We start from the raw sequence: 26,148 nt of genomic DNA on the forward strand, positions 1-26,148 counted from the left end.
ATTGTTCACAGTGAGAGGACCTCTCTGTCTCTCCATCAACCTCGCTCTCCTCTCTCCTCTGCAGGGTGAGCCTGGCAGGTCTGGTCGCCCCGGTGAGCGTGGCTCCGCCGGCCCTCAGGTGAGTGGCCCTTTAACCCCATAGATCAAGGGTCAGATGCTCCTATCCAAACAGACCTGGCTCTGATACCAAGTATGCATTCCAAATGGCTCCCTTTTCCATATGTAGTGCCAACAGGGCTCTTGTCAAAGTAGTGGACTATATAGTAAATAGGGTGCTATTTAGATGCAGACCAAATATCAGCAGAGAATCTACAGGGTGGGATGTAAAGTAGAGTATCTACAGGGTGGGATTTAAAGTAGAGTATATACAGGGTGGGATTTAAAGTAGAGTATCTACAGGGTGGGATTTAAAGTAGAGTACCTACAGGGTGGGATTTAAAGTAGAGAATCTACAGGGTGGGATTTAAAGTAGAGTATCTACAGGGTGGGATTTAAAGTAGAGTATCTACAGGGTGGGATTTAAAGTAGAGTATCTACAGGGTGGGATTTAAAGTAGAGGACCTACAGGGTGGGATTTAAAGTAGAGTATCTACAGGGTGGGATGTAAAGTAGAGTATCTACAGGGGGGGATTTAAAGTTGAATTAGAACCATTCTAGTATATGGACATTAAAGTAAATAACTACTAATCCAATTGAAGTTAGTTTCAGCACTAAAAGACATACATTACATGAAGAATGAAACTGTATGGTTTATGTCTGTTATGAAGACCAGTCCACAACATTCCTTATCCTGCCCTACAGGGTGCTCGTGGAACCCCTGGAACTCCTGGCCTCCCCGGCATCAAGGGACACAGAGTGAGTAATCGGAGGAGTGACATGAGGATGCTCCAGGGTGAAGTTTCCCCTAGGTACAGATCTAGGATCAGCTGGCTCCCGAAATCCTATCCCTAAACAGTAGTAGCGGAAATGTATAACTGATGCAAGAACAGCGACTAGGGAAAACTTCACCCTACTCCCATGATGATATGACAGCCATGACACTACTACATTCCTACATTAAACTCTTAATCATACAGAATGGCTCCTAACCTAAAAAATGCTCTTTGATTTCCTTCCCAGGGTTTCAATGGAATGGATGGTGCCAAGGGAGATGGTGGCCCAGCTGGCCCTAAGGTTAGAGGTCAATCTAATGATATCTATCACAATGTGTGTCTATCGTTATCTGTTCTGGAGAACTCATCTGTTCCCTCTGACCACAGGGAGAGGGTGGTTCCCCTGGATCCAGCGGTAACCCCGGTGCTATGGTGAGTATCCTGTGCATATGACAAATACAATTTGATTTGAGTAATGCTCTTGTCTCAATAAACATATTGGAGGCCATTAACTCTTAGGAACTTTAAAGACATCAACCTGCCTTCCAGTAGTAGTAATTACTAAATAATGTTTTCTGAACAAAACATTACAGTCAGGTAAAAGTAGCAAGCCTCTGACAATGTTTAGTCATTACTGTATTCTCTAGCTTTACTGAACTCCCACTCTTCCTCCCTCTCGTCCTCCCTTTGCTTCCTCCCTATCTTCCTGCCTCTCTTCCTCCCTCTGCTTCCATCCTTCTCTTCCTCCCTCTGCTTCCTTCCTTTCTTCCTCCTTCTCTTCCTCCCTTTGCTTCATCCCTCTCTTCCTCTCTCTGCTTCCCCCCTCTCTTCCTCCCTTCGCTTCATCCCTCTCTTCCTTCCTCTGCTACCTCCCTCTGCTTCCTCCCTCTCTTCCTCCCTCTCTTCCTCTCTCTCTCTTTCTCCATCTGCTTCCTCCCCCTCTTCCTTCCCCTGCTTCCTTCCTCTCTTCCTCCCTCTCTTCATCCTTCTGCTTCCTCCCTATCTTCCTGCCTCTCTTCCTCCCTCTGCGTCCTCCCTCTCTTCCTCCTTCTCTTCCTCGCTCTGCTTCCTTCCTATCTTCCTCCCTCTGCTTCCTCCCTCCCTGCCTCCCTTTACTTCATCCCTCTCTTCCTCCCTCTGCTTCATCCCTCTATTTCCTCCCTCTTTTCCTCTCTCTCTTTCTCCATCTGCTTCCTCCCTCTCTTCCTCCCTCCCTTCCTCCCTCTGCTTCCTTCTTCTCTTCCTCCCTCTCTTCGTCCCTCTGCTTTCCTCCCTCTCTTCCTCTCTCTGCTTCCTCCCTTTGCTTCCTCCCTCTCTTCCTCCATCTGCTTCCTTCCACTCTTCCTCTTCCTAGGGTGCTCGTGGTCTCCCTGGTGAGAGAGGCCGCCCCGGACCCGCTGGCCCTTCTGTAAGTTAATTGAATGTAATTATAAACTGGGTGGTTCGAGCCCTGAATGCTGATTGGCTGACAGCCGTGGTATATCAGACCATATACCACGGGTATGACAAAACATGTATTTTTACTGAATAGCAGCGATATCGCAAACATTATCTAGAATGACACAGAAAAGTCAGTGACTTGTTGTCATATAGTATAAAGTATTGCTGCAGTATCCCTAAAGATGTTCATGCCCATGTCTGGCTTTTGGAATACTTATTAAAGAATTGTCATAACAGTGTAATACCCTCTTCCTCTAGGGTGGCCGTGGTAATGATGGTAACTCTGGTCCTGCTGGATCCCCTGTAAGTATCTTTATTACTGGTGACTAATCCTACCTGTCGTAGCAAGTCAGAGTACACCACTCAGTGCCATGTGTTAGTCCTGACTATGTTAGCTAAATAATGTTTATTTAATCTCTTCAGGGACCCACTGGCCCATCTGGTTCCCCTGGATTCCCCGGAGGCGCTGGAGCTAAGGTATGTTATAGCCCCCACCCCAAACCCCTAACCCTGAACACCTACCCCTAAACCTCAAACTCCCACCCCAAACCCCTACACCTCAACCTAATCCACATGTTGCTTCCAAATTTTCTCTCAATTGGATAGCATTGGATAGAGCCAGTTTCACCTATATTTCTTACGCCAGTCCTTTCCTCTCAAATCCATGAAGGGAAGTGAACAAGTGCAGACTTAGGGCAGAAGGGTAGAGAATTGTGACACAGATTGAGAACCTGATCTGATACAGGTAGTGGCCACCAGATGGCATATGATGACCTCGTGGAACACCTCCGTCCTGTCCCTTTACTGTAGACTACTGTAATGTACAGACCTCTATTAGAGAGGAAACAGTGAGAGACTACTGTAATGTACAGATCTCTATTAGAGAGGAAACAGTGGGAGACTACTGTAATGTACAGACCTCTATTAGAGAGGAAACAGTGAGAGACTACTGTAATGTACAGATCTCTATTAGAGAGGAAACAGTGGGAGACTACTGTAATGTACAGATCTCTATTAGAGAGGAAACAGTGGAGGAGTGAAAAACTGAAATTGTACTCAATGGGAATAATATAAACATAACACATAAAAACGAACAATGATTAATTATATTCCTACACTCACACACTCACACACACACACACACACACACACACACACACACACACACACACACACACACACACACACACACACACACACACACACACACACACACACACACACACACACACAAAACCTCCCCCCTCACACACACGCAGAGAGATGATAACATCAGTTTCAAAGAATGTGATCATCCAGCACCCTCCTAATGTCCTCTCTGCTGCCCCCTTTAGGGAGAGACCGGTCCTCAGGGAGGCCGTGGCTCAGACGGACCCCAAGGATCCCGTGGAGAGCCCGGTAACCCTGGACCCGCTGGTGCTGCTGGACCCTCTGTGAGTACTGTTGTGCATGGTTGCCCTTAAATGCTTATATTATTATTTGTCCTGGTTGCTTGTCCTTGTAAGTCCTTATCTTATATATGCTTATATATCATTATATTTATATAGGTCATTATCCTTATATAGGTCTTTATCCTTATATATGTGTATATGCGTATGTTTACCCTCATAGTGCACCGTTTAACCTCTGACCCCTGAAGTTTACTGTAATATAATGTCCCCCCCTCTCTTTCCCGCTCTTTTCCTGTAACCAAACAGGGTGCCCCCGGAAGTGATGGACAGTCAGGAGGCAAGGGTGCCACTGTAAGTATGAGTCTTGTGGATACATCTATCTGAAGATCTATGATTGATTATGTTCAAATGAACACTGGTAATACTATACGTAATATACTAATGATAATAAATGCCATTTAGTAGATGCTTCTATGCAAAGCCATTAAGACTGTAGTATGTAGAAAGCCATTAAGACTGTAGTATGTAGAAAGCCATTAAGACTGTAGTATGTAGAAAGCCATTAAGACTGTAGTATGTAGAAAGCCATTAAGACTGTAGTATGTAGAAAGCCATTAAGACTGTAGTATGTAGAAAGCCATTAAGACTGTAGTATGTAGAAAGCCATTAAGACTGTAGTATGTAGAAAGCCATTAAGACTGTAGTATGTAGAAAGCCATTAAGACTGTAGTATGTGCATGCAAACGGGTGTTGGTGCATTAACGTGTGTGTTCTCTTGTCCATCCCATAGGGTGCTGTTGGTATCTCTGGTGCTCCTGGTTTCCCAGGATCCCGTGGCCCTGCTGGACCTCCCGGAGCTGGTGGTGGCCCCGGCCCCAAGGGTAACCATGTGAGTACCACTGTTACGATCACTATCTAGTAAATTGATCAAATAGCATTTCATGTATAAGTTTGCAGCACTAGTCCATTTTGTGATGTGCTTGGGCTGTTTTCATCAAGCAGTGGTGGTGAGTATTGCTTTGTAAATTGATACTACACAGAATTCAATAGAACACAGTCATTTAATGCATATCTATGGATGTGTAAAAACAATTAAACGTGTGTAGCACTACACTCCATTTTGTGATGTGTATATGGACCAGGAATTAGTGGTGAGTGTTAGCTGATGTGCAGTGGAGGCGGCTGAGGGGAGGACGGCTCATAATAATGGCTGGAATGGAGCAAAAGGAATGGCATCAAACACATGGAAACCATGTTTGATGTATTTGATACCATTCCACCTATTCCGCTCCAGCCATTACCATGAGCCATCCTCCACAATTAAGGTGCCACCAACCTCCAGTGCTGATGTGATTTGTTTGTTTTCCCTACAGGGTGAGCAAGGAGCCCAAGGCTCCAAGGGAGAGCCCGGTGTAAAGGGAGAGCCTGTAAGTTGGACCGCCCTTATTTATAACTTATGGAAATATTTATTTAACAAGCAGCTGACCATGTCTCAAAACATTTAGTGCTGATTTCCGGGACATAGATTAAGCAAGCCCAGTTGTGGACCAAAAATCATGTTCACTGGAGATTCTCCAATGACATAGGTTTTTTGTCCAGGATTATACTAATCTGTGTCTGGGAAACCGGACCACAGGTCTCTAACCCAGGGATAGACACCTGTTTCTTCTGGAGGTACTTCTTCTGGAGGTATTGTTAGACAGGTGAGTTCACTACAGGTCTGACTCTATCCCTTCCTCCTCTTTTTCAAACCAGGGTTCTTCTGGTCCTGGCGGCCCCCCCGGCCCATCTGGGGAGGAGGGAAAGAGAGGTGCCCGTGGTGAGCCTGGTGGAGCTGGTGGTGTTGGACCCCCTGGGGAGCGTGTACGTTACCCCCCCCCCGCGACCCCTCAGCCCCCTTCTTCCATGTCAGATACCCCTTCTCTGATGTGCCCCTACTCATAAGAACTATGTCCCTACACAGACAGATTCGTTTTAAAGTTGTGTTTTGTTATCTCCATATGAGTTCTGTAAATGACCATATAGATTTTCGAATATGAAAAAGCAACAACCAACCATCAGAGCCTCAGTCACCGGTCTATACTAGACCATGTGCATAGAATACCTTTCATTCCCAGGGGACACTGATTGTCAGTCAAGCCTTGACTTTGTGATATGGTGTGCCTGTGCCATGGTCCACTGTGTAATACAGTGTGTCGGTCCTGTTTCTTCCAACAGGGTATGCCTGGTATGCGTGGTTTCCCCGGCTCTGATGGAGCTGCCGGTGGCAAGGTGAGTCAATTGTCCAATATAATAATAATAATAATAATGACAGTAATAGTTGAACAGTAAACTATAAAGTCCATGTGAAGAAACATGACCCCTGGTGTTTTGACCATGTTAGGCCATACATGAAATTGCCAAGAGGCATTGGAAGCTTCAAAGCAGAACATTGTATTGAACCAAATTAAATTCAGCCGATGAGCAAAAACATCCTTATCCTTGAAGCTAGAATCCTTAATTGAAACAACAACAACAATGCCGACAGACCGCCTCTGTTTTGGTAAAAAGCTGAGGGATGGGCCTGGAGAAATATAACCACTTTCCAATTCATAGACATGGATGCATGGGCTGACTCTCCACGATATTAAATCATAGTTTTAACCATGTTTTGAGGCTATACAGTGTTGGTTTACCTTTACATTGTTTACAAACATTGGAATATTTTTGCGTTCCGTTGAACTAAGCGCATGAGGCAAGTTATATTCAAGTTATATTCTTCAAGAATCAATGTGTAACGGTTGTTCTCCTCCTCGTCTGAGGAGGAGCATGGATCGGACCAAAACGCAGCTTGTGTGGAATACATAATGAATTTATTTAAACAAGACGAACACGAAGCACACTTGAGAAATTACAAAACAATAAATGACGTAGACCGACCTGAACATGAGAACTTACAGAACACGAAGAACGCACGAACAGGAACAGACTAGACAAACGAAACAGTCCCGTGTGGTACATACACTGACACAGAAGACAATCACCCACAAACAAACGGTGTGAACAGCCTCCCTTTATATGGTTCTCAATCAGAGGAAACGTCAAACACCTGTCCCTGATTGAGAACTATATAAGGCTAATTACCAATGAACCTAAACATAGAAACACATAACATAGACTGCCCACCCAGCTCACGTCCTGACCAACTAAACAAAGCTAAACAAAGGAAAATAAGGTCAGGAACGTGACACAATGGGTATATATCATTCATTTATAAATCAAAAAATGGATGTAACAACTGCAGATTGTAGCTTTAAATATGCTCACTGAATGTGTCTTGGTGGCTTGGTTACCCTCACAGAGCACTATTTCATCTCTAAGCCCTGAAGCTGACCATAATGCTTGCCTATCAAAACTTGACACAGACATCACCAATTAACCTCCCCATGTGATAGGGTGGCCCTGGTGAGCGTGGAGCCAATGGACCAATGGGAGCCCAAGGTGCCACTGGTGAGGCTGGTCGCCCCGGGGAGCCTGGCATGCCTGGATCCAAGGTGAGTGTCACCTGTTCACATCTCTCTCTCTCTCTCTCTCTCTCTCTCTCTCTCTCTCTCTCGCTCTCTCTCTCTCTCTCTCTCTCTCTCTCTCTCTCTCTCTCTCTCTCTCTCTCTCTCTCTCTCTCTCTCTCTCTCTCTCTCGCTATAACACCCACTATAACACCTCTATCTCTCTCTCTCTCTCTCTCTCTCGCTATAACACCCGCTATAACACCCACTATAACATCGGCTATAACACCCACTATAACACCCACTAACACCCGCTATAAACCCGCTATAACACCCTCTATAACACCCGCTATAACACCCGCTTTAACACTCACTATAACATCTGCTATAACACCTGCTGTAACACCTACTATAACACCCGATATTACACCCACTTTAACAACAGCTATAACATCTGCTATAACACCCGCTATAACACCCGCTATAACATTTGCTAAAATGTGTATGTGACAATAAACTTTGGTTTGGTTTGATCTAATGTGTGCTCTTCTCTCCCTGCTTGCTTGTAGGGTATGACTGGTAGCCCTGGCAGCCCTGGCCCCGATGGGAAAGTTGGCCCTGCTGTAAGTACTACTGACCTATTCACCACAAACTCAATGCATACCTAATTACTATATTATTACTATGTATATAATAAACTATATGGGCAAGAGAACATTATCGAGAGGAATAACATGTTTTGACCTCCACCTTCCTTGGTCTACAGTAGAAAGTCGAACAATAATTGTGTTGGTTCAGTCAGGAGAGCACCATACCCTTTGATAGGCTGTGTGATCCTCCTCTCCTGTAGGGTATCACTGGAAACGATGGTCGTTCCGGACCCCCAGGCTCCTCTGGATCCAGAGGTCAGCCTGGAGTTATGGGATTCCCCGGACCCAAAGGACCTGCTGTGAGTAAACAAACAAACATACAAAAAAACTAACAAAAGCATTCATTTCATTCCTAAATGGTGGTTACAAATGTGTTATTTTCACCACTCCACAGTCGGTCTAGTTCATATACTGAACACATGTAAATGAGTGGTAGGGGTGGTGTATTCAGTGTGTTTCTTACTGAGTAGAATATGAATGTACAGTAAGAGTACTCATCGTCTGTCTCTTCCCTAAAGGGTGACAGTGGAAAGCCCGGTGAGAGAGGAGAAGCCGGAGCTGTTGGGGGTGTTGTAAGTGAAGCCATACTAAAACCTGAAACAGATAGGAGCAATCATTCAAACTGTAACATACAGTAACATACAGTATGCTGTGTGAACATGTTTTGACTTGTCCATGTTAAATCAACTTATCTCAAGTCTGTGTCAATAGATCATTGTCCATGTTCTTGGATTTGTAATAGATGGCATCTTCTTGTTTCTAGGGTGCCCCTGGCAAAGATGGTGACTCTGGTGCTCCCGGACCCCAAGGCCCTGCTGTAAGTTTTGACACATCTCATTCTTAGAATGAATGGCACATTTAGCCACATACATCTTCAGTACATTGACGCATTCTGTACAGTCCCTTTTAATGAAACATTGAGACACATACTGTATGAATTTATTCATGAGCCACCCAAACACCATTTTGTTCCAGGGAGGTCAAGGAGAGAAAGGAGAGGGTGGTCCCGCTGGTCCTAACGGATTCCAGGTAGGGTACCAGCCACCATTCTTACCTCTGCTATCATTACTTGTCTAGATATTCACATTGCAGCCAATGATGTTACATGTTGACCTGAAATCTCAACCACACCTCTCCGATCATCCCTATAGGGTCTGCCTGGAACTCAGGGAGCTACTGGTGAGCCTGGCAAGGCTGGTGATCAGGTAAGTAGTGCCCTCCCATCACAGAGATCCTATAGGTTCTAGATGTAATGCTATGCCCTCCATAACATGTTGAATTGAATTGATGAACAATTAGACCCCTTTAAGTAGCTGGAAAGCAAGTTTTTACCCAAATGCAGTTGTTGAAGTGTAATCAGACATTATCTAGCAATACATTTAATTATGCGGCAAATGTTGCTGTAAAAAGGGCTATAAATATATTTGATTGATTGGTTGATTGGTTGGTTGATTGCTCCCCTCTCCTCTGTTGCTCCACAGGGGGTGCCTGGTGAGGTTGGAGGTCCCGGCCCCAGTGGATCCAGAGTAAGTACAGCATCACAGCAGATGGATCTGAACCCCCGCATCTGTCTCTAAGCTGCCTGCTTCAGTAGCTGTTGCATTACAGACATGATGTTCACAGATCTTCTCCTCCTCTCCTCCCCTCTTCTGCTCCTCATCTCCTCCCTTCTTCTCCTCATCTCCTCCACTCCTCTCCTTCTCCTCTCCCCCCTCTTCTCCTCCTCTTCTCCTCCTCTCCTTCCCCCTTCTCCTCCTTGTCTCCTCCCCTCTTCTCCTCCTCCTCTCCTTCCCTCATCTCCTCCGCTCTTCTCCTCCTCCTCTCCTCCCCTCATCTCCTTCCCCCTTCTCCTCCTCCTCTCCTCCTCTCCTCCTTGTCTCCTCCCCTCTTCTCCTCCTCCTCTCCTCTCCTCTCCTCCCCTCATCTCATCCCCTCTTCTCCTCCTCCTTTCCTCACCTCATCTCATCCCCTCTTCTCTTCCTCCTCTCCTCCCCTCATCTCATCCCCTCTTCTCCTCATCTCCTCCCCTCTTATCATCCTCCTCTCCTCTGCTCTTCTCCTCTCCTACTCCTTTCCTCCCTTTTTTTCTATGTCCTAAGGGTGACAGAGGTTTCCCAGGTGAGCGTGGTGGCATCGGCTCTGTCGGCCCCTCTGGACCCCGTGGACCTAATGGTTCTCCTGGTAACGATGGTGCTAGGGTAAGAGAACACTGGAGAACACAGATACAGATGACATCATTGATTAAATAATTCAGTTGGTCCTTATGTTGATCCTAGGACTGAGAATTACATTAGGCCCTATACAACCATATCATTTGTCCTTTTCTTATTTATTTTTGCACCGCAACAAATATTTTTGTACATATATTATTTTGGCACAGAGCAAAAGGAGGTTTAATGTGTGTCTCTCTGTCTACCATCTCTGTTCCTTTTTGTAAATATATTATTTTGGTACAATGCGATTTCAATGCGGTACAATGCGGTTTCATGTGAGTCTGTCTACCATCTCTATTGGTTTAATGTTTCTCTGTCTACCATCTCTGTCCAGGGTGAGACTGGAGTTGCTGGTGCCCCTGGCGGTATGGGAGCCCCAGGTCTGCAAGGAATGCCCGGAGAGCGTGGTTCAGGTGGCAACTCCGGTGCCAAGGGAGAACGAGGTGATGGTGGCCCCAAGGGAGCCGACGGTGGCCCAGGAAAAGACGGCATGCGTGGTATGACTGGACCCATCGGACCCCCCGGACCCACTGGTGCTCATGGAGAGAAGGTAAGTGCAAAAAGCTGTTTGGATTGAAACAGTTTGATTGCCCAGTAAACGGTACAATATCATGTGTAGAAACAACTACTGTGTAGCTACAGCCTTGATGTGTAGAAACAACTACTGTGTAGCTACAGCCTTGATGTGTTGAAACAACTACTGTGTAGCTACAGCCTTGATGTGTTGAAACAACTACTGTGTAGCTACAGCCTTGATGTGTAGAAACAACTACTGTGTAGCTACAGCCTTGATGTGTAGGATTGTTTTGGTAAATCTTCATTGAAATATGAGATAGTTCTCCCCTCCTCTATCCTCTCCCCTCCTCTCCCCTCCTCTCTCCTCTCCCCTCCTCTCTCCTCTCTCCTCCTCTCCCCTCCTCTCTCTCCTTTCTCTCCTCTCTCTCCTCTCCCCTCCTCTCCCTCCTCTACCTCCTCTACCTCCTCTTTCTCCTCTCTCTCCTCTCCCCTCCTCTCTCTCCTCTCTCTCCTCTCTCTCCTCTCCCCTCCTCTCCCTCCTCTACCTCCTCTACCTCCTCTTTCTCCTCTCTCTCCTCTCCCCTCTCTCTCCTCTCTCTCCTCTACCTCCTATCTCTCCTCTCTCTCCTTTCCCCTCCTCTCCCTCCTCTCCCTCCTCTACCTCCTCTTTCTCCTCTCTCCTCTCCCCTCCTCTCCCTCCTCTACCTCCTCTTTCCCCTCTCTCTCCTCTCTCTCCTCTCTCTCCTCTCCCCTCCTCTCCCTCCTCTACCTCCTCTTTCTCCTCTCTCCTCTCCCCTCCTCTCTCTCCTCTTTCTCTTCTCTCTCCTCTCCCCTCCTCTCTCTCCTCTCCCCTCCTCTCTCTCCTCTCTCTCCTCTCCCCTCCTCTCTCTCCTCTCCCCTCCTCTCCCTCCTCTCTCTCCTCTCTCTCCTCTCCCCTCCTCTCTCTCCTCTCCCCTCCTCTCCCTCCTCTCTCTCCTCTCCCCTCCTCTCCCTCCTCTCTCTCCTCTCCCCTCCTCTCCCTCCTCTCTCTCTTCTCTCTCCTCTCCCCTCCTCTCTCTCCTCTCCCCTCCTCTCTCTCCTCTCCCCTCCTCTCTCTCCTCTCCCCTCCTCTCCCTCCTCTCTCTCCTCTCTCTCCTCTCCCCTCCTCTCCCTCCTCTTTTTCTCTCTGTGTTAGGGTGAGGGTGGTCTTGGCGGCCCCCCTGGTCCCGCTGGAGGTCGCGGTTCCCCTGTGAGTAACTTCCAATGACATACTACATGTTCACCTGCTTATGACAGCGGTGTAATGCACACATTGATGGCACGCCATTTCTCTTCATCACACTGATCAAAGCACATTGATGGCACGCCATTTCTCTTCATCACACTGATCAAAGCACATTGATGGCACGCCATTTCTCTTCATCACACTGATCAAAGCACATTGATGGCACGCCATTTCTCTTCATCACACTGCACAAAGTACATTCTGCTTGTTTCTGTATCATTTTTTCATTCCCAACCTCTGACCCTATGTGTTTTCTACCCATAATCCTCCAGGGTGAGCGTGGTGAGCATGGTGCCCCTGGACCTGCTGGATTCGCTGGACCCCCTGTGAGTAACATCATCACCCAGTCTGGTCCAGTCCAGAACACTCTGAAGCTGGTCACAGTTCTGTTTCCAGGTGGAATCCTATAACCCAGCCCTGACCCGTCCGTTCTTCTCCTCCCTCCTTGATCAGGGTGCTGATGGTCAGCCTGGCAACAAGGGAGAGACTGGTAACAACGGCCCCAAAGGTGATGCTGGTGCTCCTGGGCCCGGTGGACCGGTTGGTGCTCCTGGACCTCAGGTATGGCTGTCTGAGGCTGTCCTATCAGCTTTAACTCCTGAACCGACAGATTTGATTGAACTACAAGCTCAAATCTCAAATCTCCAAGAAAGCAAGAAATATACATTTAGCTGTTTGCTGTTTGTTCCTGAATCAACCAATTCAGGAATAGTTTGCAGATATATAGTACAAGTTACTTTTGGCTAACAGGCCACCCTTGTATATCCTTAATGTACTGTAATCCAGTGACCGGCTGAAATTGTCTCTCACCATTAGAAGGTGTTGAGGACTGACTCGGTGATGTGACCATCAGTGTTCAGGACATGTATTTATTGTCATGTGTCCTTTATAGATTTTTTATGGCCTAACTCCCTGATGTTTGTGTCCTCAGGGTCCTGCTGGTAATGCTGGTACTAAAGGAACTCGTGGTGCCCCTGGGCCCCCTGTAAGAACTCTAAACTCAAATCCTCACATCATTCATAACAACACTAGTTTTCATTTATTTTAACTGAATAAAAATGTAAAGTATGTTTTTTTAAGAAAGCTGTTCTGTATTCCTCTGTGTGTGTGTGTGTGTGTTTGTGTGTGTGTGATCATGTCTGTAGGGTGCTTCTGGTATGCCTGGTCCTGGTGGAAGAGTTGGCCCTCCTGGTGGAAGTGTAAGGTCACCTTTGTAACACTTCATATATCACCAATCTATCATTCATCCACACTGAAACATGTCAAGTTTAGCTTTTCAAGTTAAAAATCTTTAACTCACATATTGAAATACTTAAAAGATTTGCTCTAAACAAACTACCCTCATCTCCTAAATGTTTTCAGGGAGCCCCCGGACCCCCAGGCCCCCCCGGCCCCTCTGGTAAAGAGGGACAGAGGGGTGGACGTGGTGAAACTGGTCACGCTGGTCGCCCCGGTGAGGCTGGAGCCGCCGGACCCCCAGGACCCTCAGGACAATCTGGAGCCAAGGGTAATGATGGCCCAATGGTAAGTACAGAGCAATAAACATATAAACATATAAACAACAACAACAATAAACAAATAAACAACAACAGCAATAAACAACTAAACAACAACAATACACACATAAACAACAATAATAAACAAATAAACAACAACAATAAATAAACAACAACAACAGCAATAAACAAAGTAGTAAACAGAGCAACACATCAAGGATGAAGGGATGAAGAGCTGAAGGGCTGAAGGGCTGAGGTGATGAAGAGCTGAAGGGATGAAGGGCTGAAGGGATGAAGGGCTGAAGAGCTGAGGGGATGAAGGGCTGAAGAGCTGAGGGGATGAAGGGCTGAAGGGATGAAGGGCTGAAGGGATGAAGGGCTGAAGGGATGAAGGGCTGAAGGGATGAAAGGCTGAAGGGCTGAAGGGCTGAAGAGCTGAAGGGATGAAGGGCTGAAGGCATGAAAGGCTGAAGGGCTGAAGGGATGAAGGGCTGAAGGGCTGAAGGGATGAAGGGATGAAGGGATGAAAGGCTGAAGGGATGAAGGGATGAAGGGCTGAAGGGATGAAGGGATGAAGGGATGAAAGGCTGAAGGGATGAAGGGCTGAAGGGATGAAGGGATGAAGGGCTGAAGGGATGAAGGGCTGAAGGGATGAGGGGATGAAGAGCTGAGGGGATGAAGAGCTGAGGGGATGAAGGGCTGAAGGGATGAAGGGATGAAGGGCTGAAGGGATGAAGGGCTGAAGGGATGAAAGGCTGAAGGGATGAAAGGCTGAAGGGCTGAAGGGCTGAATGGATGAAGGGCTGAAGGGATGAAGGGATGAAGGGATGAAGGGCTGAAGGGCTGAAGTGATGAAGGGCTGAAGGGATGAAGTGCTGAAGGATGAAGGGATGAAAGGCTGAAGGGCTCAATGGATGAAGGGATGAAGGGCTGAAGGGCTGAAGGATGAAGGGCTGAAGTGATGAAGGGCTGAAGGGATGAAGTGCTGAAGGATGAAGGGATGAAGGGCTGTTATATTATAATTATATTATTATATGTTTATATGTTTCCCAGCATTACGAAACAAAACAACAATATGAAAAAAAGACAAATAATTTAAAGAACTAGATGGAATGTTTAATAATAATACAAATATATAAATTAATACATCCAAATATGTAATGCTACATAAACTTTATGCATATAGTAAAGTTTAAACCATGGTGATGAATCCCTTTATATATGATTGTTCTGGTTGTCCCTGCTGCATTGAAGAATATGTCATCTTTGCCTCGATCTGTTCTTTTTCTGCAGGGAGCCCCAGGAACCCCCGGACCCGGAGGTATTGCTGGACAGCGTGGTATTGTGGGGGGCCCAGGAGGAAGGGGAACCAGCGGTAGCCCAGGAGTTCCAGGACAAGCTGTGAGTGTTCCCATCAACAGCACCCCCACCCCACTCGACATGTTACTATTTAAGGGCATCAAGTAGCTATGTAGGAGCGGCAGGTAGCCTAGCGGTTAAGAATGTTGGGCCAGTAACCGAAAGGTCGCTTGTTTGAATCCCTGAGCTGACTAGGTGAAAATTCTGTTGATATGTCCTTTTTTAATGTATTTTTTATTTAACTAGGCAAGTCAGTTAAGAACAAATTCTTATTTACAATGACGGCCTACCCCCCCCCCCCCCTCCCCCCCGGCCAAACCCTCCCCTAACCCGGACGATGCTGGGCCAATTGTGTGCCTCCCAATGGGACTCCCGATCACGGCCAGTTGTGACACAGCCTGGGAACGAACCAGGGTCTGTAGTGACGCCTCTCGCATTGTGCCTTAGACCGCTGCGCCACTAGGAGATCAAAAGCAAGGCACTTCAACCTAATTGCTCCTGTAAGACGCTCTGGATAAGAGCATCTGCCAAATGACTAAAAATGTATTTAACTCTTAACTTCTATCAAAAGTGTTACCTCACAACTCAAATCAGCTTCATTATTTTTCACACAAAAAGTCCATCAGATCCTTCATGCTTAAGTTTTCTCATGGCTTTCTTTGTCTCTACTTCCAAATCTTAAGAGTCTTAACCCTTGAGCTGCCCATTGTCCTCTCTCAGGGGGAGCCTGGTAAGCAGGGACCTGGCGGCCCCGTCGGTGAGCGTGGATCCCCTGGCCCCATGGGACCCCCTGGCCTGTCTGGTGCACCCGGTGAGGCTGGTCGTGAGGGTTCCACTGGTCACGATGGTGTTGCCGGTCGCGATGGACCCCCTGGTCCCAAGGTAAGCCTCTACTATCAAACCATGTCTTACTCTTCCATGACACTGTTGTTATAAACAACATTGCTGCTGGATAATAGAAACAGCCTACTTGTCTTGAAATTACACACTCAGAGCTCTATTCATTCCGCATCGATGATGTTCAATGCTAGAGCGTGATGGAAATTTAAAGGCAATGTTCCCGCTTTAGCATTCACGGTAAACTCTGCACATATCAGCTCAAATGGGAATTACTATACATTTCTATTGCGCAATCTGTAACACTTCAGCTTGACTTTTTGAATAGAACCCTTACTGTTGGTGTATGTAGAGCTCTTTCAGGTGCTCTTTTCCAGCACTTTACAATGTAAGGAAGGAAACTCCAACACTTGTCCCCATTACTGGTGCTGTTACCCTCATGACTCGTTGTTCCTGTGTGTGTGTGTTCATTGCAGGGTGACCGTGGTGAGAATGGTAATGCCGGTTCCCCTGGTGCTCCCGGACCTCCCGGTGCCCCCGGTCCCTCTGGTGCTTCTGGCAAAACTGGTAGCCGCGGAGAGTCTGTAAGTACCTCTTCTCATCAATTTAGGGGTCGACTATAGTATCTCTGTCACTTTCAGGCCGAACGTTTTGGACATTTGTTGGACTAGCTTACAATGTTACCCTGACATACCCTGAGATTCATCAATGTTACCCTGACATACCCTGATACATCAATGTTACCCTGACATACCCTGAGATTCATCAATGTTACCCTGACATACCCTGAGATACATCAATGTTACCCTGACATACCCTGAGATACATCAACGTTACCCTGACATACACTGAGATACATCAACGTTACCCTGACATACCCTGAGATACATCAATGTTACCCTGACATACACTGAGATACATCAACGTTACCCTGACATACCCTGAGATACATCAATGTTACCCTGACATACTCTGAGATTCATCAATGTTACCCTGACATACACTGAGATACATCAATGTTACCCTGACATACCCTGAGATACATCAACGTTACCCTGACATACCCTGAGATTCATCAATGTTACCCTGACATACCCTGAGATACATCAACGTTACCCTGACATACCCTGAGATACATCAATGTTACCCTGACATACCCTGAGATACATCAACGTTACCCTGACATACACTGAGATACATCAACGTTACCCTGACATACCCTGAGATACATCAATGTTACCCTGACATACACTGAGATACATCAACGTTACCCTGACATACCCTGAGATACATCAACGTTACCCTGACATACTCTGAGATTCATCAATGTTACCCTGACATACACTGAGATACATCAATGTTACCCTGACATACCCTGAGATACATCAACGTTACCCTGACATACCCTGAGATTCATCAATGTTACCCTGACATACCCTGAGATACATCAACGTTACCCTGACATACCCTAAGATTCATCAATGTTACCCTGACATACACTGAGATACATCAACGTTACCCTGACATACCCTAAGATTCATCAATGTTACCCTGACATACACTGAGATACATCAACGTTACCCTGACATACACTGAGATACATCAACGTTACCCTGACATACCCTGAGATACATCATTGTTACCCTGACATACCCTGAGATACATCAACGTTACCCTGACATACCCTGAGATTCATCAATGTTACCCTGACATACACTGAGATACATCAACGTTACCCTGACATACCCTGAGATTCATCAATGTTACCCTGACATACACTGAGATACATCAACGTTACCCTGACATACCCTGAGATTCATCAATGTTACCCTGACATACCCTGAGATTCATCATTGTTACCCTGACATACCCTGAGATACATCAACGTTACCCTGACATACCCTGAGATACATCAACGTTACCCTGACATACCCTGAGATACATCAATGTTACCCTGACATACCCTGAGATACATCAACGTTACCCTGACATACACTGAGATTCATCAATGTTACCCTGACATACCCTGAGATTCATCAATGTTACCCTGACATACCCTGAGATTCATCAATGTTACCCTGACATACCCTGAGATACATCAACGTTACTCTGACATACCCTGAGATTCATCAATGTTACCCTGACATACCCTGAGATACATCAGTGTTACCCTGACATACTCTGAGATTCATCAATGTTACCCTGACATACCCTGAGATTCATCAATGTTACCCTGACATACCCTGAGATACATCAGTGTTACCCTGACATACTCTGAGATTCATCAATGTTACCCTGACATACCCTGAGATACATCAACGTTACCCTGACATACCCTGAGATTCATCAATGTTACCCTGACATACACTGAGATTCATCAATGTTACCCTGACATACCCTGAGATACATCAACGTTACCCTGACATACCCTGAGTTTCATCAATGTTACCCTGACATACCCTGAGATACATCAATGTTACCCTGACATACCCTGAGTTTCATCAATGTAGAATACACACATAATTATCCTTGATTCTCTCTCTCTCTCTCTCTCTCTCTCTCTCTCTCTCGTCTCTCCTCTCTCACCTCTCTCCTTCTCTTTCTCTCACGTCTCTCTCTCCTCTCTCTCTCTCATCTCCTCTCTCTCTTCTCCTCTATCTCTCTCCTCTATCTCTCTCTCTCTCTCTCTCTCTCTCTCTCTCTCTCTCTCTCTCTCTCTCTCTCTCATCTCTCTCTCTCTCTCTCTCCTCTCTCTCTCTCTCTCTCTCTCTCTCTCTCTCTCTCTCTCTCTCTCTCTCTCTCTCTCTCAGGGTCCTGCTGGTCCCGCTGGCCCTAACGGTCCTGCTGGTGGTCGTGGGGGTCTTGTAAGTTTTCTGTCAGCATTTTGTCATCCATACTCCTCAACCTAATGTATTGTAAGGATGTCCACTGTCTTTGCTGAGTACATGTTTGACCTTTGACCTGTGTCTGTAGGGCCCTGCTGGTGCTCGTGGAGACAAGGGAGAGGCTGGAGAGGGTGGAGAGAGAGGCCACAAGGGACACAGAGGTTTGAGCGGCATGCCCGGACTTCCTGGACCCGCTGTGAGTATACCAGCCTTCCAATATCATACAACTCATGCTGTTACAGTTAGCTGCTTCTCTTTACGATAATTTACTGCCCTTTTAAAAGTTGTTTTTATTGATTTGTGGCATTAAGGAAGCATGCACATTGTGTCTGGGTTGAAGATCTGTTGTTCTCTTTGCTTTAACATATATAATGTGTGAATAATGTGATATAATGTGTGATTAATGTGATATAATGTGTGATTAATGAGATATAATGTGTGATTAATGAGATTTAATGTGTTATTAATGTGATATAATTTGTGATTAATGAGATTTAATGTGTGATTAATGAGATATAATGTGTGATTAATGTGATATAATGTGTGATTAATGAGATATAATGTGTGATTAATGTGATATAATGTGTGATTAATGTGATATAATGTGTGATTAATGTGATATAATGTGTGATTAATGTGATATAATGTGTGATTAATGTGATGTATCTGGTTCCAGGGATCCCCTGGAGAGTCTGGGCCTGCTGGACTTAACGGACCTTCTGGACCCCGAGTGAGTATGACTCTGACTCCCAGTTCATCAATAGAACATGGTTGATAATGTAATATAAGTTACACATTGGCCCTGCACTCCACAACACTCTTCAGTTGGATAACATTGGCCCTGTACTCCACAACACTCTTCAGTTGGATAACATTGACCCTGCACTCCACAACACTCTTCAGTTGGATAACATTGGCCCTGTACTCCACAACACTCTTCAGTTGGATAACATTGGCCCTGTACTCCACAACACTCTTCAGTTGGATAACATTGGCCCTGCACTCCACAACACTCTTCAGTTGGATAACATTGACCCTGCACTCCACAACACTCTTCAGTTGGATAACATTGACCCTGCACTCCACAACACTCTTCAGTTGGATAACATTGACCCTGCACTCCACAACACTCTTCAGTTGGATAACATTGGCCCTGTACTCCACAACACTCTTCAGTTGGATAACATTGGCCCTGTACTCCACAACACTCTTCAGTTGGATAACATTGACCCTGCACTCCACAACACTCTTCAGTTGGATAACATTGGCCCTGTACTCCACAACACTCTTCAGTTGGATAACATTGACCCTGCACTCCACAACACTCTTCAGTTGGATAACATTGGCCCTGTACTCCACAACACTCTTCAGTTGGATAACATTGGCCCTGTACTCCACAACACTCTTCAGTTGGATAACATTGACCCTGCACTCCACAACACTCTTCAGTTGGATAACATTGTTCATAGAATGATCCTGTATGTGATGTTGTGTTCTTAACCTTAACAAGAAGATTCCACACATCAGATTATGCAGGGATATCCTATCTAGTCATTTATTTGTTATGTTGTCGCTGGAATGGAAGGAATAGGACCTCTGATGAAGGCTGAGAGGTCAAGTTGTTAATAGTTAAATAATGGTGTGTGAGCGCTGTGACTTTTCCTGTTCAAGGTATATGACTTCTAATGGAGTTGTTGTTCTGTGTCCTACAGGGACCCCATGGTTCTTCTGGCTCTACTGGTAAAGATGGCATGAACGGTCTGCCTGGACCCATCGGACCACCCGGACCCCGTGGTCGCAACGGAGAGATGGGACCTGCTGTAAGTCTCACACTGACCTCCACATTTACCGTGCATACGCACAAGCAGACACACAGATCCTCACACACATAGCACAAGCCTTTGATGCCAGATTTGACCCCTTTCTGTCTTCTTCTTCCCTACCCAGGGTGCTCCTGGTTCTCCTGGTCTGCCCGGACCCCCAGGTCCCGCTGGTGGCGGCTTCCATGTCGCACCGATCTACAACCAGGAGAAGGGACCTGACCCCATGCGAGGAGGAGGAGGATACCACTACCGTGCTGACGAGCCTGACATGATGAACGACCGTGACATGGAGGTGGACACCACCCTGAAGAGCCTCAGCCAGAAGGTGGAGAACATCCGCAGCCCTGAGGGAACCCAGAAGAACCCCGCCCGCATGTGCCGTGACATCAGGATGTGCCACCCTGAATGGAAGAGCGGTAAGTTCCAGGCTCAGTCCAGCGCACGCCCCAGACAAACACTGGTTATTTAAATAGGCATGCTGTGATCAGTGATTGTTTGGTTGGTTGGTTGGTTGGTTGGTTGGTTGGTTGGTTGGTTGGTTGAATGATTGAATGATTTAATGTATTCAATATTTAAAAAGGAAACATCAAAGAGCTAGCAACCTACATTAATAACTCTATCAATATAATAACTTCTACTTTATTGGACCTCTATGGTCACCTGAACCACCTTGATGGCTTATATTCTGTTCTCTCTTAAACCCACAGGCCAGTACTGGGTGGACCCCAACCAGGGCTCTCCTCTGGATGCTGTCCAGGTCTTCTGCAACATGGAGACTGGAGAGACCTGTGTCTACCCATCTCAGGACACCGTCCCCATGAAGAACTGGTATACCAGCAAGAACATCAGGGAGAAGAAGCACATCTGGTTCTCAGAGTCTATGGACAACGGCTTCCAGGTAAGGACCATTCAGCGTAACCATGTGACAAGGACTACAGTCAGAGCTCGGGTAGAAACGACTCAGACTTACACTCAAACTTGGATTACTGGGGACATGGGTCTTGACTTGGACTCAAGTTTTAGTGACCTGCCTTCACTACAAATCTGCCTTCATGATACTAACCCCCCCCCCCCTCCTCCTCTCCCTCTCCTCTCCAGTTCCAGTACGGTAGCGAGGGCTCCAACCCAGAGGACGTCAACATCCAGCTGACCTTCATGCGCCTGATGTCCAACGAGGCGTCCCAGAATGTCACATACCACTGCAAGAACAGTGTGGCCTACATGGACAAGGGCACGGGCAACCTGAAGAAGGCCCTACTGCTCCAGGGATCCAACGAGATCGAGATCAGAGCTGAGGGCAACAGCCGCTTCACATACACCGTCAGCGAGGACGGCTGCACGGTGAGACACCTACTACTACTGTCCACTTTTACTGTCCTCTACTCTTTTCGCTTATCTTTCAACTCCCTTCTGATGTCTGTTATTCTATTCTCTCTTCTACTCTCGTCTTTTACTGTCTTCTACCTCTCTTCTACTCTCCTCTATTCTCTTCTTCTACTCTCCTCTATTCTTTTCTTCTGCTCTCATCTATTCTCTTCTACTCTCATCTATTCTCTTCTTCTACTCTCCTCTATTCTCTTCTTCTACTCTCCTCTATTCTCTTATTCTGCTCTCATCTATTCTCTTCTTCTACTCTCCTCTATTCTCTTCTTCCACTCTCATCTGTTCTCTTCTTCTACTCTCCTCTATTCTCTTCTTCTACTCTCCTCTATTCTCTTCATCTACTCTCCTCTATTCTCTTTTTCTACTCTCCTCTATTCTCTTCATCTACTCTCCTCTATTCTCTTCTACTCTCCTCTATTCTCTTCTACTCTCCTCTATTCTCTTTTTCTATTCTCTTCTTCTACTCTCCTCTATTCTCTTCTTCCACTCTCATCTATTCTCTTCTTCTACTCTCCTCTATTCTCTTCTTCTAATCTCCTCTATTCTCTTCATCTACTCTATTCTCTTCTTCCACTCTCATCTATTCTCTTCTTCTACTCTCCTCTATTCTCTTCATCTACTCTATTCTCTTCTTCCACTCTCATCTATTCTCTTCTACTCTCCTCTATTCTCTTCTTCTACTCTCATCTATTCTCTTCTTCTACTCTCCTATTTTCTCTTATTCTACTCTCATCTATTCTCTTATTCTACTCTCATCTATTCTCTTATTCTACTCTCATCTATTCTCTTATTCTACTCTCATCTATTCTCTTATTCTACTCTCATCTATTCTCTTCTTCTACTCTCCTCTATTCTCTTCTTCTACTGTCCTCATTTTGAATTTAAAATTGTGTGAAATCCATGTTATGAAACTAAAGATGAATGAAGTAACTAAATAAAACAGAAGTTATAAAGAGGTTAGTGTGTTATCAATCATCTTTACTAGGACTGGTTTCTGATTCTGACCTATGCTCTCTCTCTCTTGCTCTCACTCTCTCTCGCTCTCTCTCTCTATCTCTCTCCATAGTCACATACTGGCACATGGGGCAAGACAGTCATCGACTACAAGACATCAAAAACATCTCGCCTGCCCATCATTGACATCGCTCCTATGGACGTTGGTGCACCTGATCAGGAGTTTGGCGTGGAAGTTGGCCCTGTCTGCTTCGTATAAAATCAAAAAGAAATATGGACATGAAATTGTTTGTTTTTTCTAGCAGTCATCTCTAATTCTATTTTCTATGCATTACCTACAAACTATTTCGGCTGCCACTGGTCCACGAGCTTAAAACTACTCTGCTGAAGACGTCGTTTGCATGTTTTTGATTCTGAAGAAAAGACATTTGGGGGACTGCTACTTCAACCGAAACTTACAACAATTAAGGACACTTAAAAAATAATATTTTGTTTCCACTGGCAACAAGAAAATAAGTGTAAAATAAAGTGTAAAATTCCCATGGAGAAACACAATGAGATACAGGTGACTTTTTTGCCGTTTTTTACCACTGCGGAAGGACAATGAAAGCAACAAATGCTATGTACCATTTTCTGGTATTAAATAAATCTTAAAAATGACAGTGAAGTGTCTTCTTGTTCTAAATTCATGACAGAAAAACACCTGAACATTCACATTAATTTTGAATACATTAATGGCTACCTCAGAGAAGAACTCCATGTTACCCAAAATGTTTCACAAGCCCTAGGGCCGATTTTACACTACAGGAATATTATTGGATAGAAAACAAATGTCAAAGGTGCTATAATGCTATAATATGTTTGTTAGAGCAATCCTTTCCTGTCATAATTAGCTAACAACCATCGGATCTTTGGTGCTAACAAATCAACACATTGCTAGTACAATTGTTTTCTTTGTCAAGTGTTGGTTAATTAACAGTTCTGAAATATGTTTTACTGTGGATATAAGGCATGCCAATGGTGTCTGGTGTGGATTTAGGGAAGTGGTTTTGTTTTTAGTTGTATTTCATTTCCCCAGCTGATGTTTTTGTCCACCCTCTATGCTACCCTTGTGATTGTCCCTATCACTGCATCACTAAAGCACCACTCAAACCCTCCTGATGTTTGTGTTTTGTTTGTTGAAGAAAAACTTTTTAGGTTTCTAAAAAAGGAAAAGAGTTTTACAAAATCTGAGAAGCAGACACACTTTCATGGTTTTGAAAAAAAGAGAATCTGTACTGATGTTGTACATGTATAATAAATCAAGATGTTTTTAATTATTTGGATGCTGAATAAAGCACGTGAAGTGGTCTACTCAATGTTTGACATGTCCCCTTGGTTTTCTCCATTCAGCTCACATCAAACCGACAGACAATTCAGCGACCGTGGCTGATTATAACATTTTATATTTTCTTTTGGGCAACTGATAAAATAATCTCCCAAATAACGTAAAAGTTTAACTTTCATTAAAATCTAATATTGTAGGCTTATAGTCAAACACATAACTTCAAAGAGGCCAATGTTGGTCCCGTTCTTGGGAAACATAATATTAAGGCATTAACCAACTTAGCCCTAGTTATTACAACTGACTCAAACCCTGATGAGTGGGACTTGTAGGACATATATCACATTGGTAAGGAGCATTTGGGATAACAAGTGACGTTTATTTAACCTTTATTTAACTAGGCAAGTCAGTTAAGAACACATTCTTATTTACAATGACGTCCTACCAGAAGGCAAAAAGCCTCCTGCGAGGATGGGGGCTGGGATAAAAAATAAAAAAATAGGACAAAACACACATCGCGACAAGAGAGACACCACAACACTACATACAGAGAGACCTAAGACAACACAGCATGGTAGCAACACAACAGCGCAAAACATAGTACAAACATTCTAGTTGGTTTGGTTGAAAAAAACGATTCATTTTCTAAATGTCCAGTGCTCCTAATTTCCAATGACACAGTAATTATGCAAGAATAAATATGAGTTGACCATAAGTTGACCATAATATACCACCATAATAATGACCATCTGCATGTGTAACAATTTTAACTCGCCCCGGGCGCGAACCAGGGACCCTCTGCACACATCAACAACAGTCACCCACAAAGCATCGTTGTCCATCGCTCCACAAAAGCTGCGGCCCTTGCAGAGCAAGGGGAACAACTACTTCGCGCACCACCGCTAACTAGCTAGCCATTTCACATCGGCCACACATGCAGTCACACATTTTGATTGGAGCTTCTGAGACTTGTCACCGTTTTGTTGGGATCCTAGAATTAGTCATGTAGTCTTGTACTGAACCCTGGAGGTTTTCGGTGGAACAGTTCTGAATTAGACTAGGCTACTCTGAGGGCTACTGTCTATCAACCTCACACGGGTCTGTGGTCTACCAACTGCAGGTCTACGTGTTTTTGTTTCCGGCCGTAGACTTCCGGACAGTTCCATTCCAGATGGATAGCCTCCAAACCAGGCTTGGCGCTACACATCCACAAATCCAGTCACAAAAAGAAGACATGCTGAAAAGTGTGGATTATGTGGCTGTGATTCTACAAAATGTACAATGTCCTTTTATAGATCTTCCGTGTTTTTCTTTTGAAAATTAAGCGCAGATGACACGCTGAGTTTTTATTCTGTTATTTACTTTTTTAAAGAGGATGTGTCTTCCTAAAGACGACGTGGATGAAGTGGATAAGAGTCGATGATGCCTCTGTGTGGCTACCCTGTAATTAGTAGTCTATTTGTTGTGCTTTTAAAAAATTGTGTTCCTAAATTGCTTATCTTTGATAGTAGTATGTTAAGTACTAGGCACGTCATTGGCAGCGCTCCTCTGATTAATAAGACATCTTTGGACAAATGTTATTACATGGTAATTACATAATTATTACACAGGCTATTTGGTGATCGAGATTACCATTAAAACAATAATGGAGTCGGTTAGGGGTTTTTATTTCGAAAAAACATGGAATATATATATATATATAAGAAACATTCTACCACTACATGTAGGCTATATGCCTACCAATGATAAGGTACAAAAAAATGCTTTCCCTGCTAAAACAAATTAAGAATTGACCATTATGGTTGAATTTAATAGCAATGATTAGGTTTAGGAAAGTATTTATGAATAATTAAAAAAAAACAGGTCTTGAGAGCCTTTACACACCAAAAGAAAGAAAACGGTGCTTTGATTCATTCTGGAAATTGCCACATTCAGTTCTTTAACCCATGTTATTGTTGGAAGATACGTGTAAAATAATTATAAAGGGAGAATAGTGTACAATAGTGTGCTATACCCTGGTCTATTGCCTGCACTATCCATGGGACTGTGTGATGACACAGCCAAGACGTTCGAGAGTAACCAACACTGCAGGTTAAAGGGCTGTACAATTTAAATGATACACAATGGCACAGCATTTCATCAACTTTACTATGGGAAAGTTGATATGTTGATATGCCTCAGTTTTGTTGCCATATGACTGGTTTCACATTTGTCTCCAGCGATAAGGTAAAATAGATTAAAAAAACAATTGTCATT

General features: G+C 44.8%; 1 protein-coding gene across 1 annotated transcript in view; it reads left to right on the forward strand.

Moving 5' to 3' along the window:
- LOC129863615 (collagen alpha-1(I) chain-like) overlaps positions 1-23,926 on the forward strand; it is a 35,517-nt gene extending 11,591 nt beyond the window's left edge. The window contains exons 10-49 of the mRNA XM_055935729.1: positions 65-118; positions 802-855; positions 1,120-1,173; positions 1,260-1,304; positions 2,227-2,280; positions 2,571-2,615; positions 2,736-2,789; positions 3,647-3,745; positions 4,010-4,054; positions 4,494-4,592; positions 5,077-5,130; positions 5,459-5,566; positions 5,921-5,974; positions 7,138-7,236; positions 7,758-7,811; positions 8,039-8,137; positions 8,357-8,410; positions 8,602-8,655; positions 8,814-8,867; positions 8,990-9,043; positions 9,320-9,364; positions 9,938-10,036; positions 10,386-10,601; positions 11,742-11,795; positions 12,104-12,157; positions 12,285-12,392; positions 12,763-12,816; positions 12,977-13,030; positions 13,194-13,355; positions 14,621-14,728; positions 15,407-15,568; positions 16,000-16,107; positions 18,334-18,387; positions 18,497-18,604; positions 19,085-19,138; positions 20,121-20,228; positions 20,356-20,647; positions 20,939-21,129; positions 21,330-21,572; positions 22,681-23,926. Of these exons, the coding sequence (XP_055791704.1) occupies positions 65-118; positions 802-855; positions 1,120-1,173; positions 1,260-1,304; positions 2,227-2,280; positions 2,571-2,615; positions 2,736-2,789; positions 3,647-3,745; positions 4,010-4,054; positions 4,494-4,592; positions 5,077-5,130; positions 5,459-5,566; positions 5,921-5,974; positions 7,138-7,236; positions 7,758-7,811; positions 8,039-8,137; positions 8,357-8,410; positions 8,602-8,655; positions 8,814-8,867; positions 8,990-9,043; positions 9,320-9,364; positions 9,938-10,036; positions 10,386-10,601; positions 11,742-11,795; positions 12,104-12,157; positions 12,285-12,392; positions 12,763-12,816; positions 12,977-13,030; positions 13,194-13,355; positions 14,621-14,728; positions 15,407-15,568; positions 16,000-16,107; positions 18,334-18,387; positions 18,497-18,604; positions 19,085-19,138; positions 20,121-20,228; positions 20,356-20,647; positions 20,939-21,129; positions 21,330-21,572; positions 22,681-22,827 (3,708 nt within the window). The 3' untranslated portion in view covers positions 22,828-23,926. The remainder of the gene's footprint in view (positions 1-64; positions 119-801; positions 856-1,119; positions 1,174-1,259; positions 1,305-2,226; positions 2,281-2,570; positions 2,616-2,735; positions 2,790-3,646; positions 3,746-4,009; positions 4,055-4,493; positions 4,593-5,076; positions 5,131-5,458; positions 5,567-5,920; positions 5,975-7,137; positions 7,237-7,757; positions 7,812-8,038; positions 8,138-8,356; positions 8,411-8,601; positions 8,656-8,813; positions 8,868-8,989; positions 9,044-9,319; positions 9,365-9,937; positions 10,037-10,385; positions 10,602-11,741; positions 11,796-12,103; positions 12,158-12,284; positions 12,393-12,762; positions 12,817-12,976; positions 13,031-13,193; positions 13,356-14,620; positions 14,729-15,406; positions 15,569-15,999; positions 16,108-18,333; positions 18,388-18,496; positions 18,605-19,084; positions 19,139-20,120; positions 20,229-20,355; positions 20,648-20,938; positions 21,130-21,329; positions 21,573-22,680) is intronic.
- The last annotated feature ends 2,222 nt before the right edge of the window (positions 23,927-26,148 follow it).

The sequence above is a fragment of the Salvelinus fontinalis genome, chromosome 1, assembly GCF_029448725.1.
Source record: "Salvelinus fontinalis isolate EN_2023a chromosome 1, ASM2944872v1, whole genome shotgun sequence".
In the NCBI taxonomy this organism is placed as follows: domain Eukaryota; kingdom Metazoa; phylum Chordata; class Actinopteri; order Salmoniformes; family Salmonidae; genus Salvelinus; species Salvelinus fontinalis.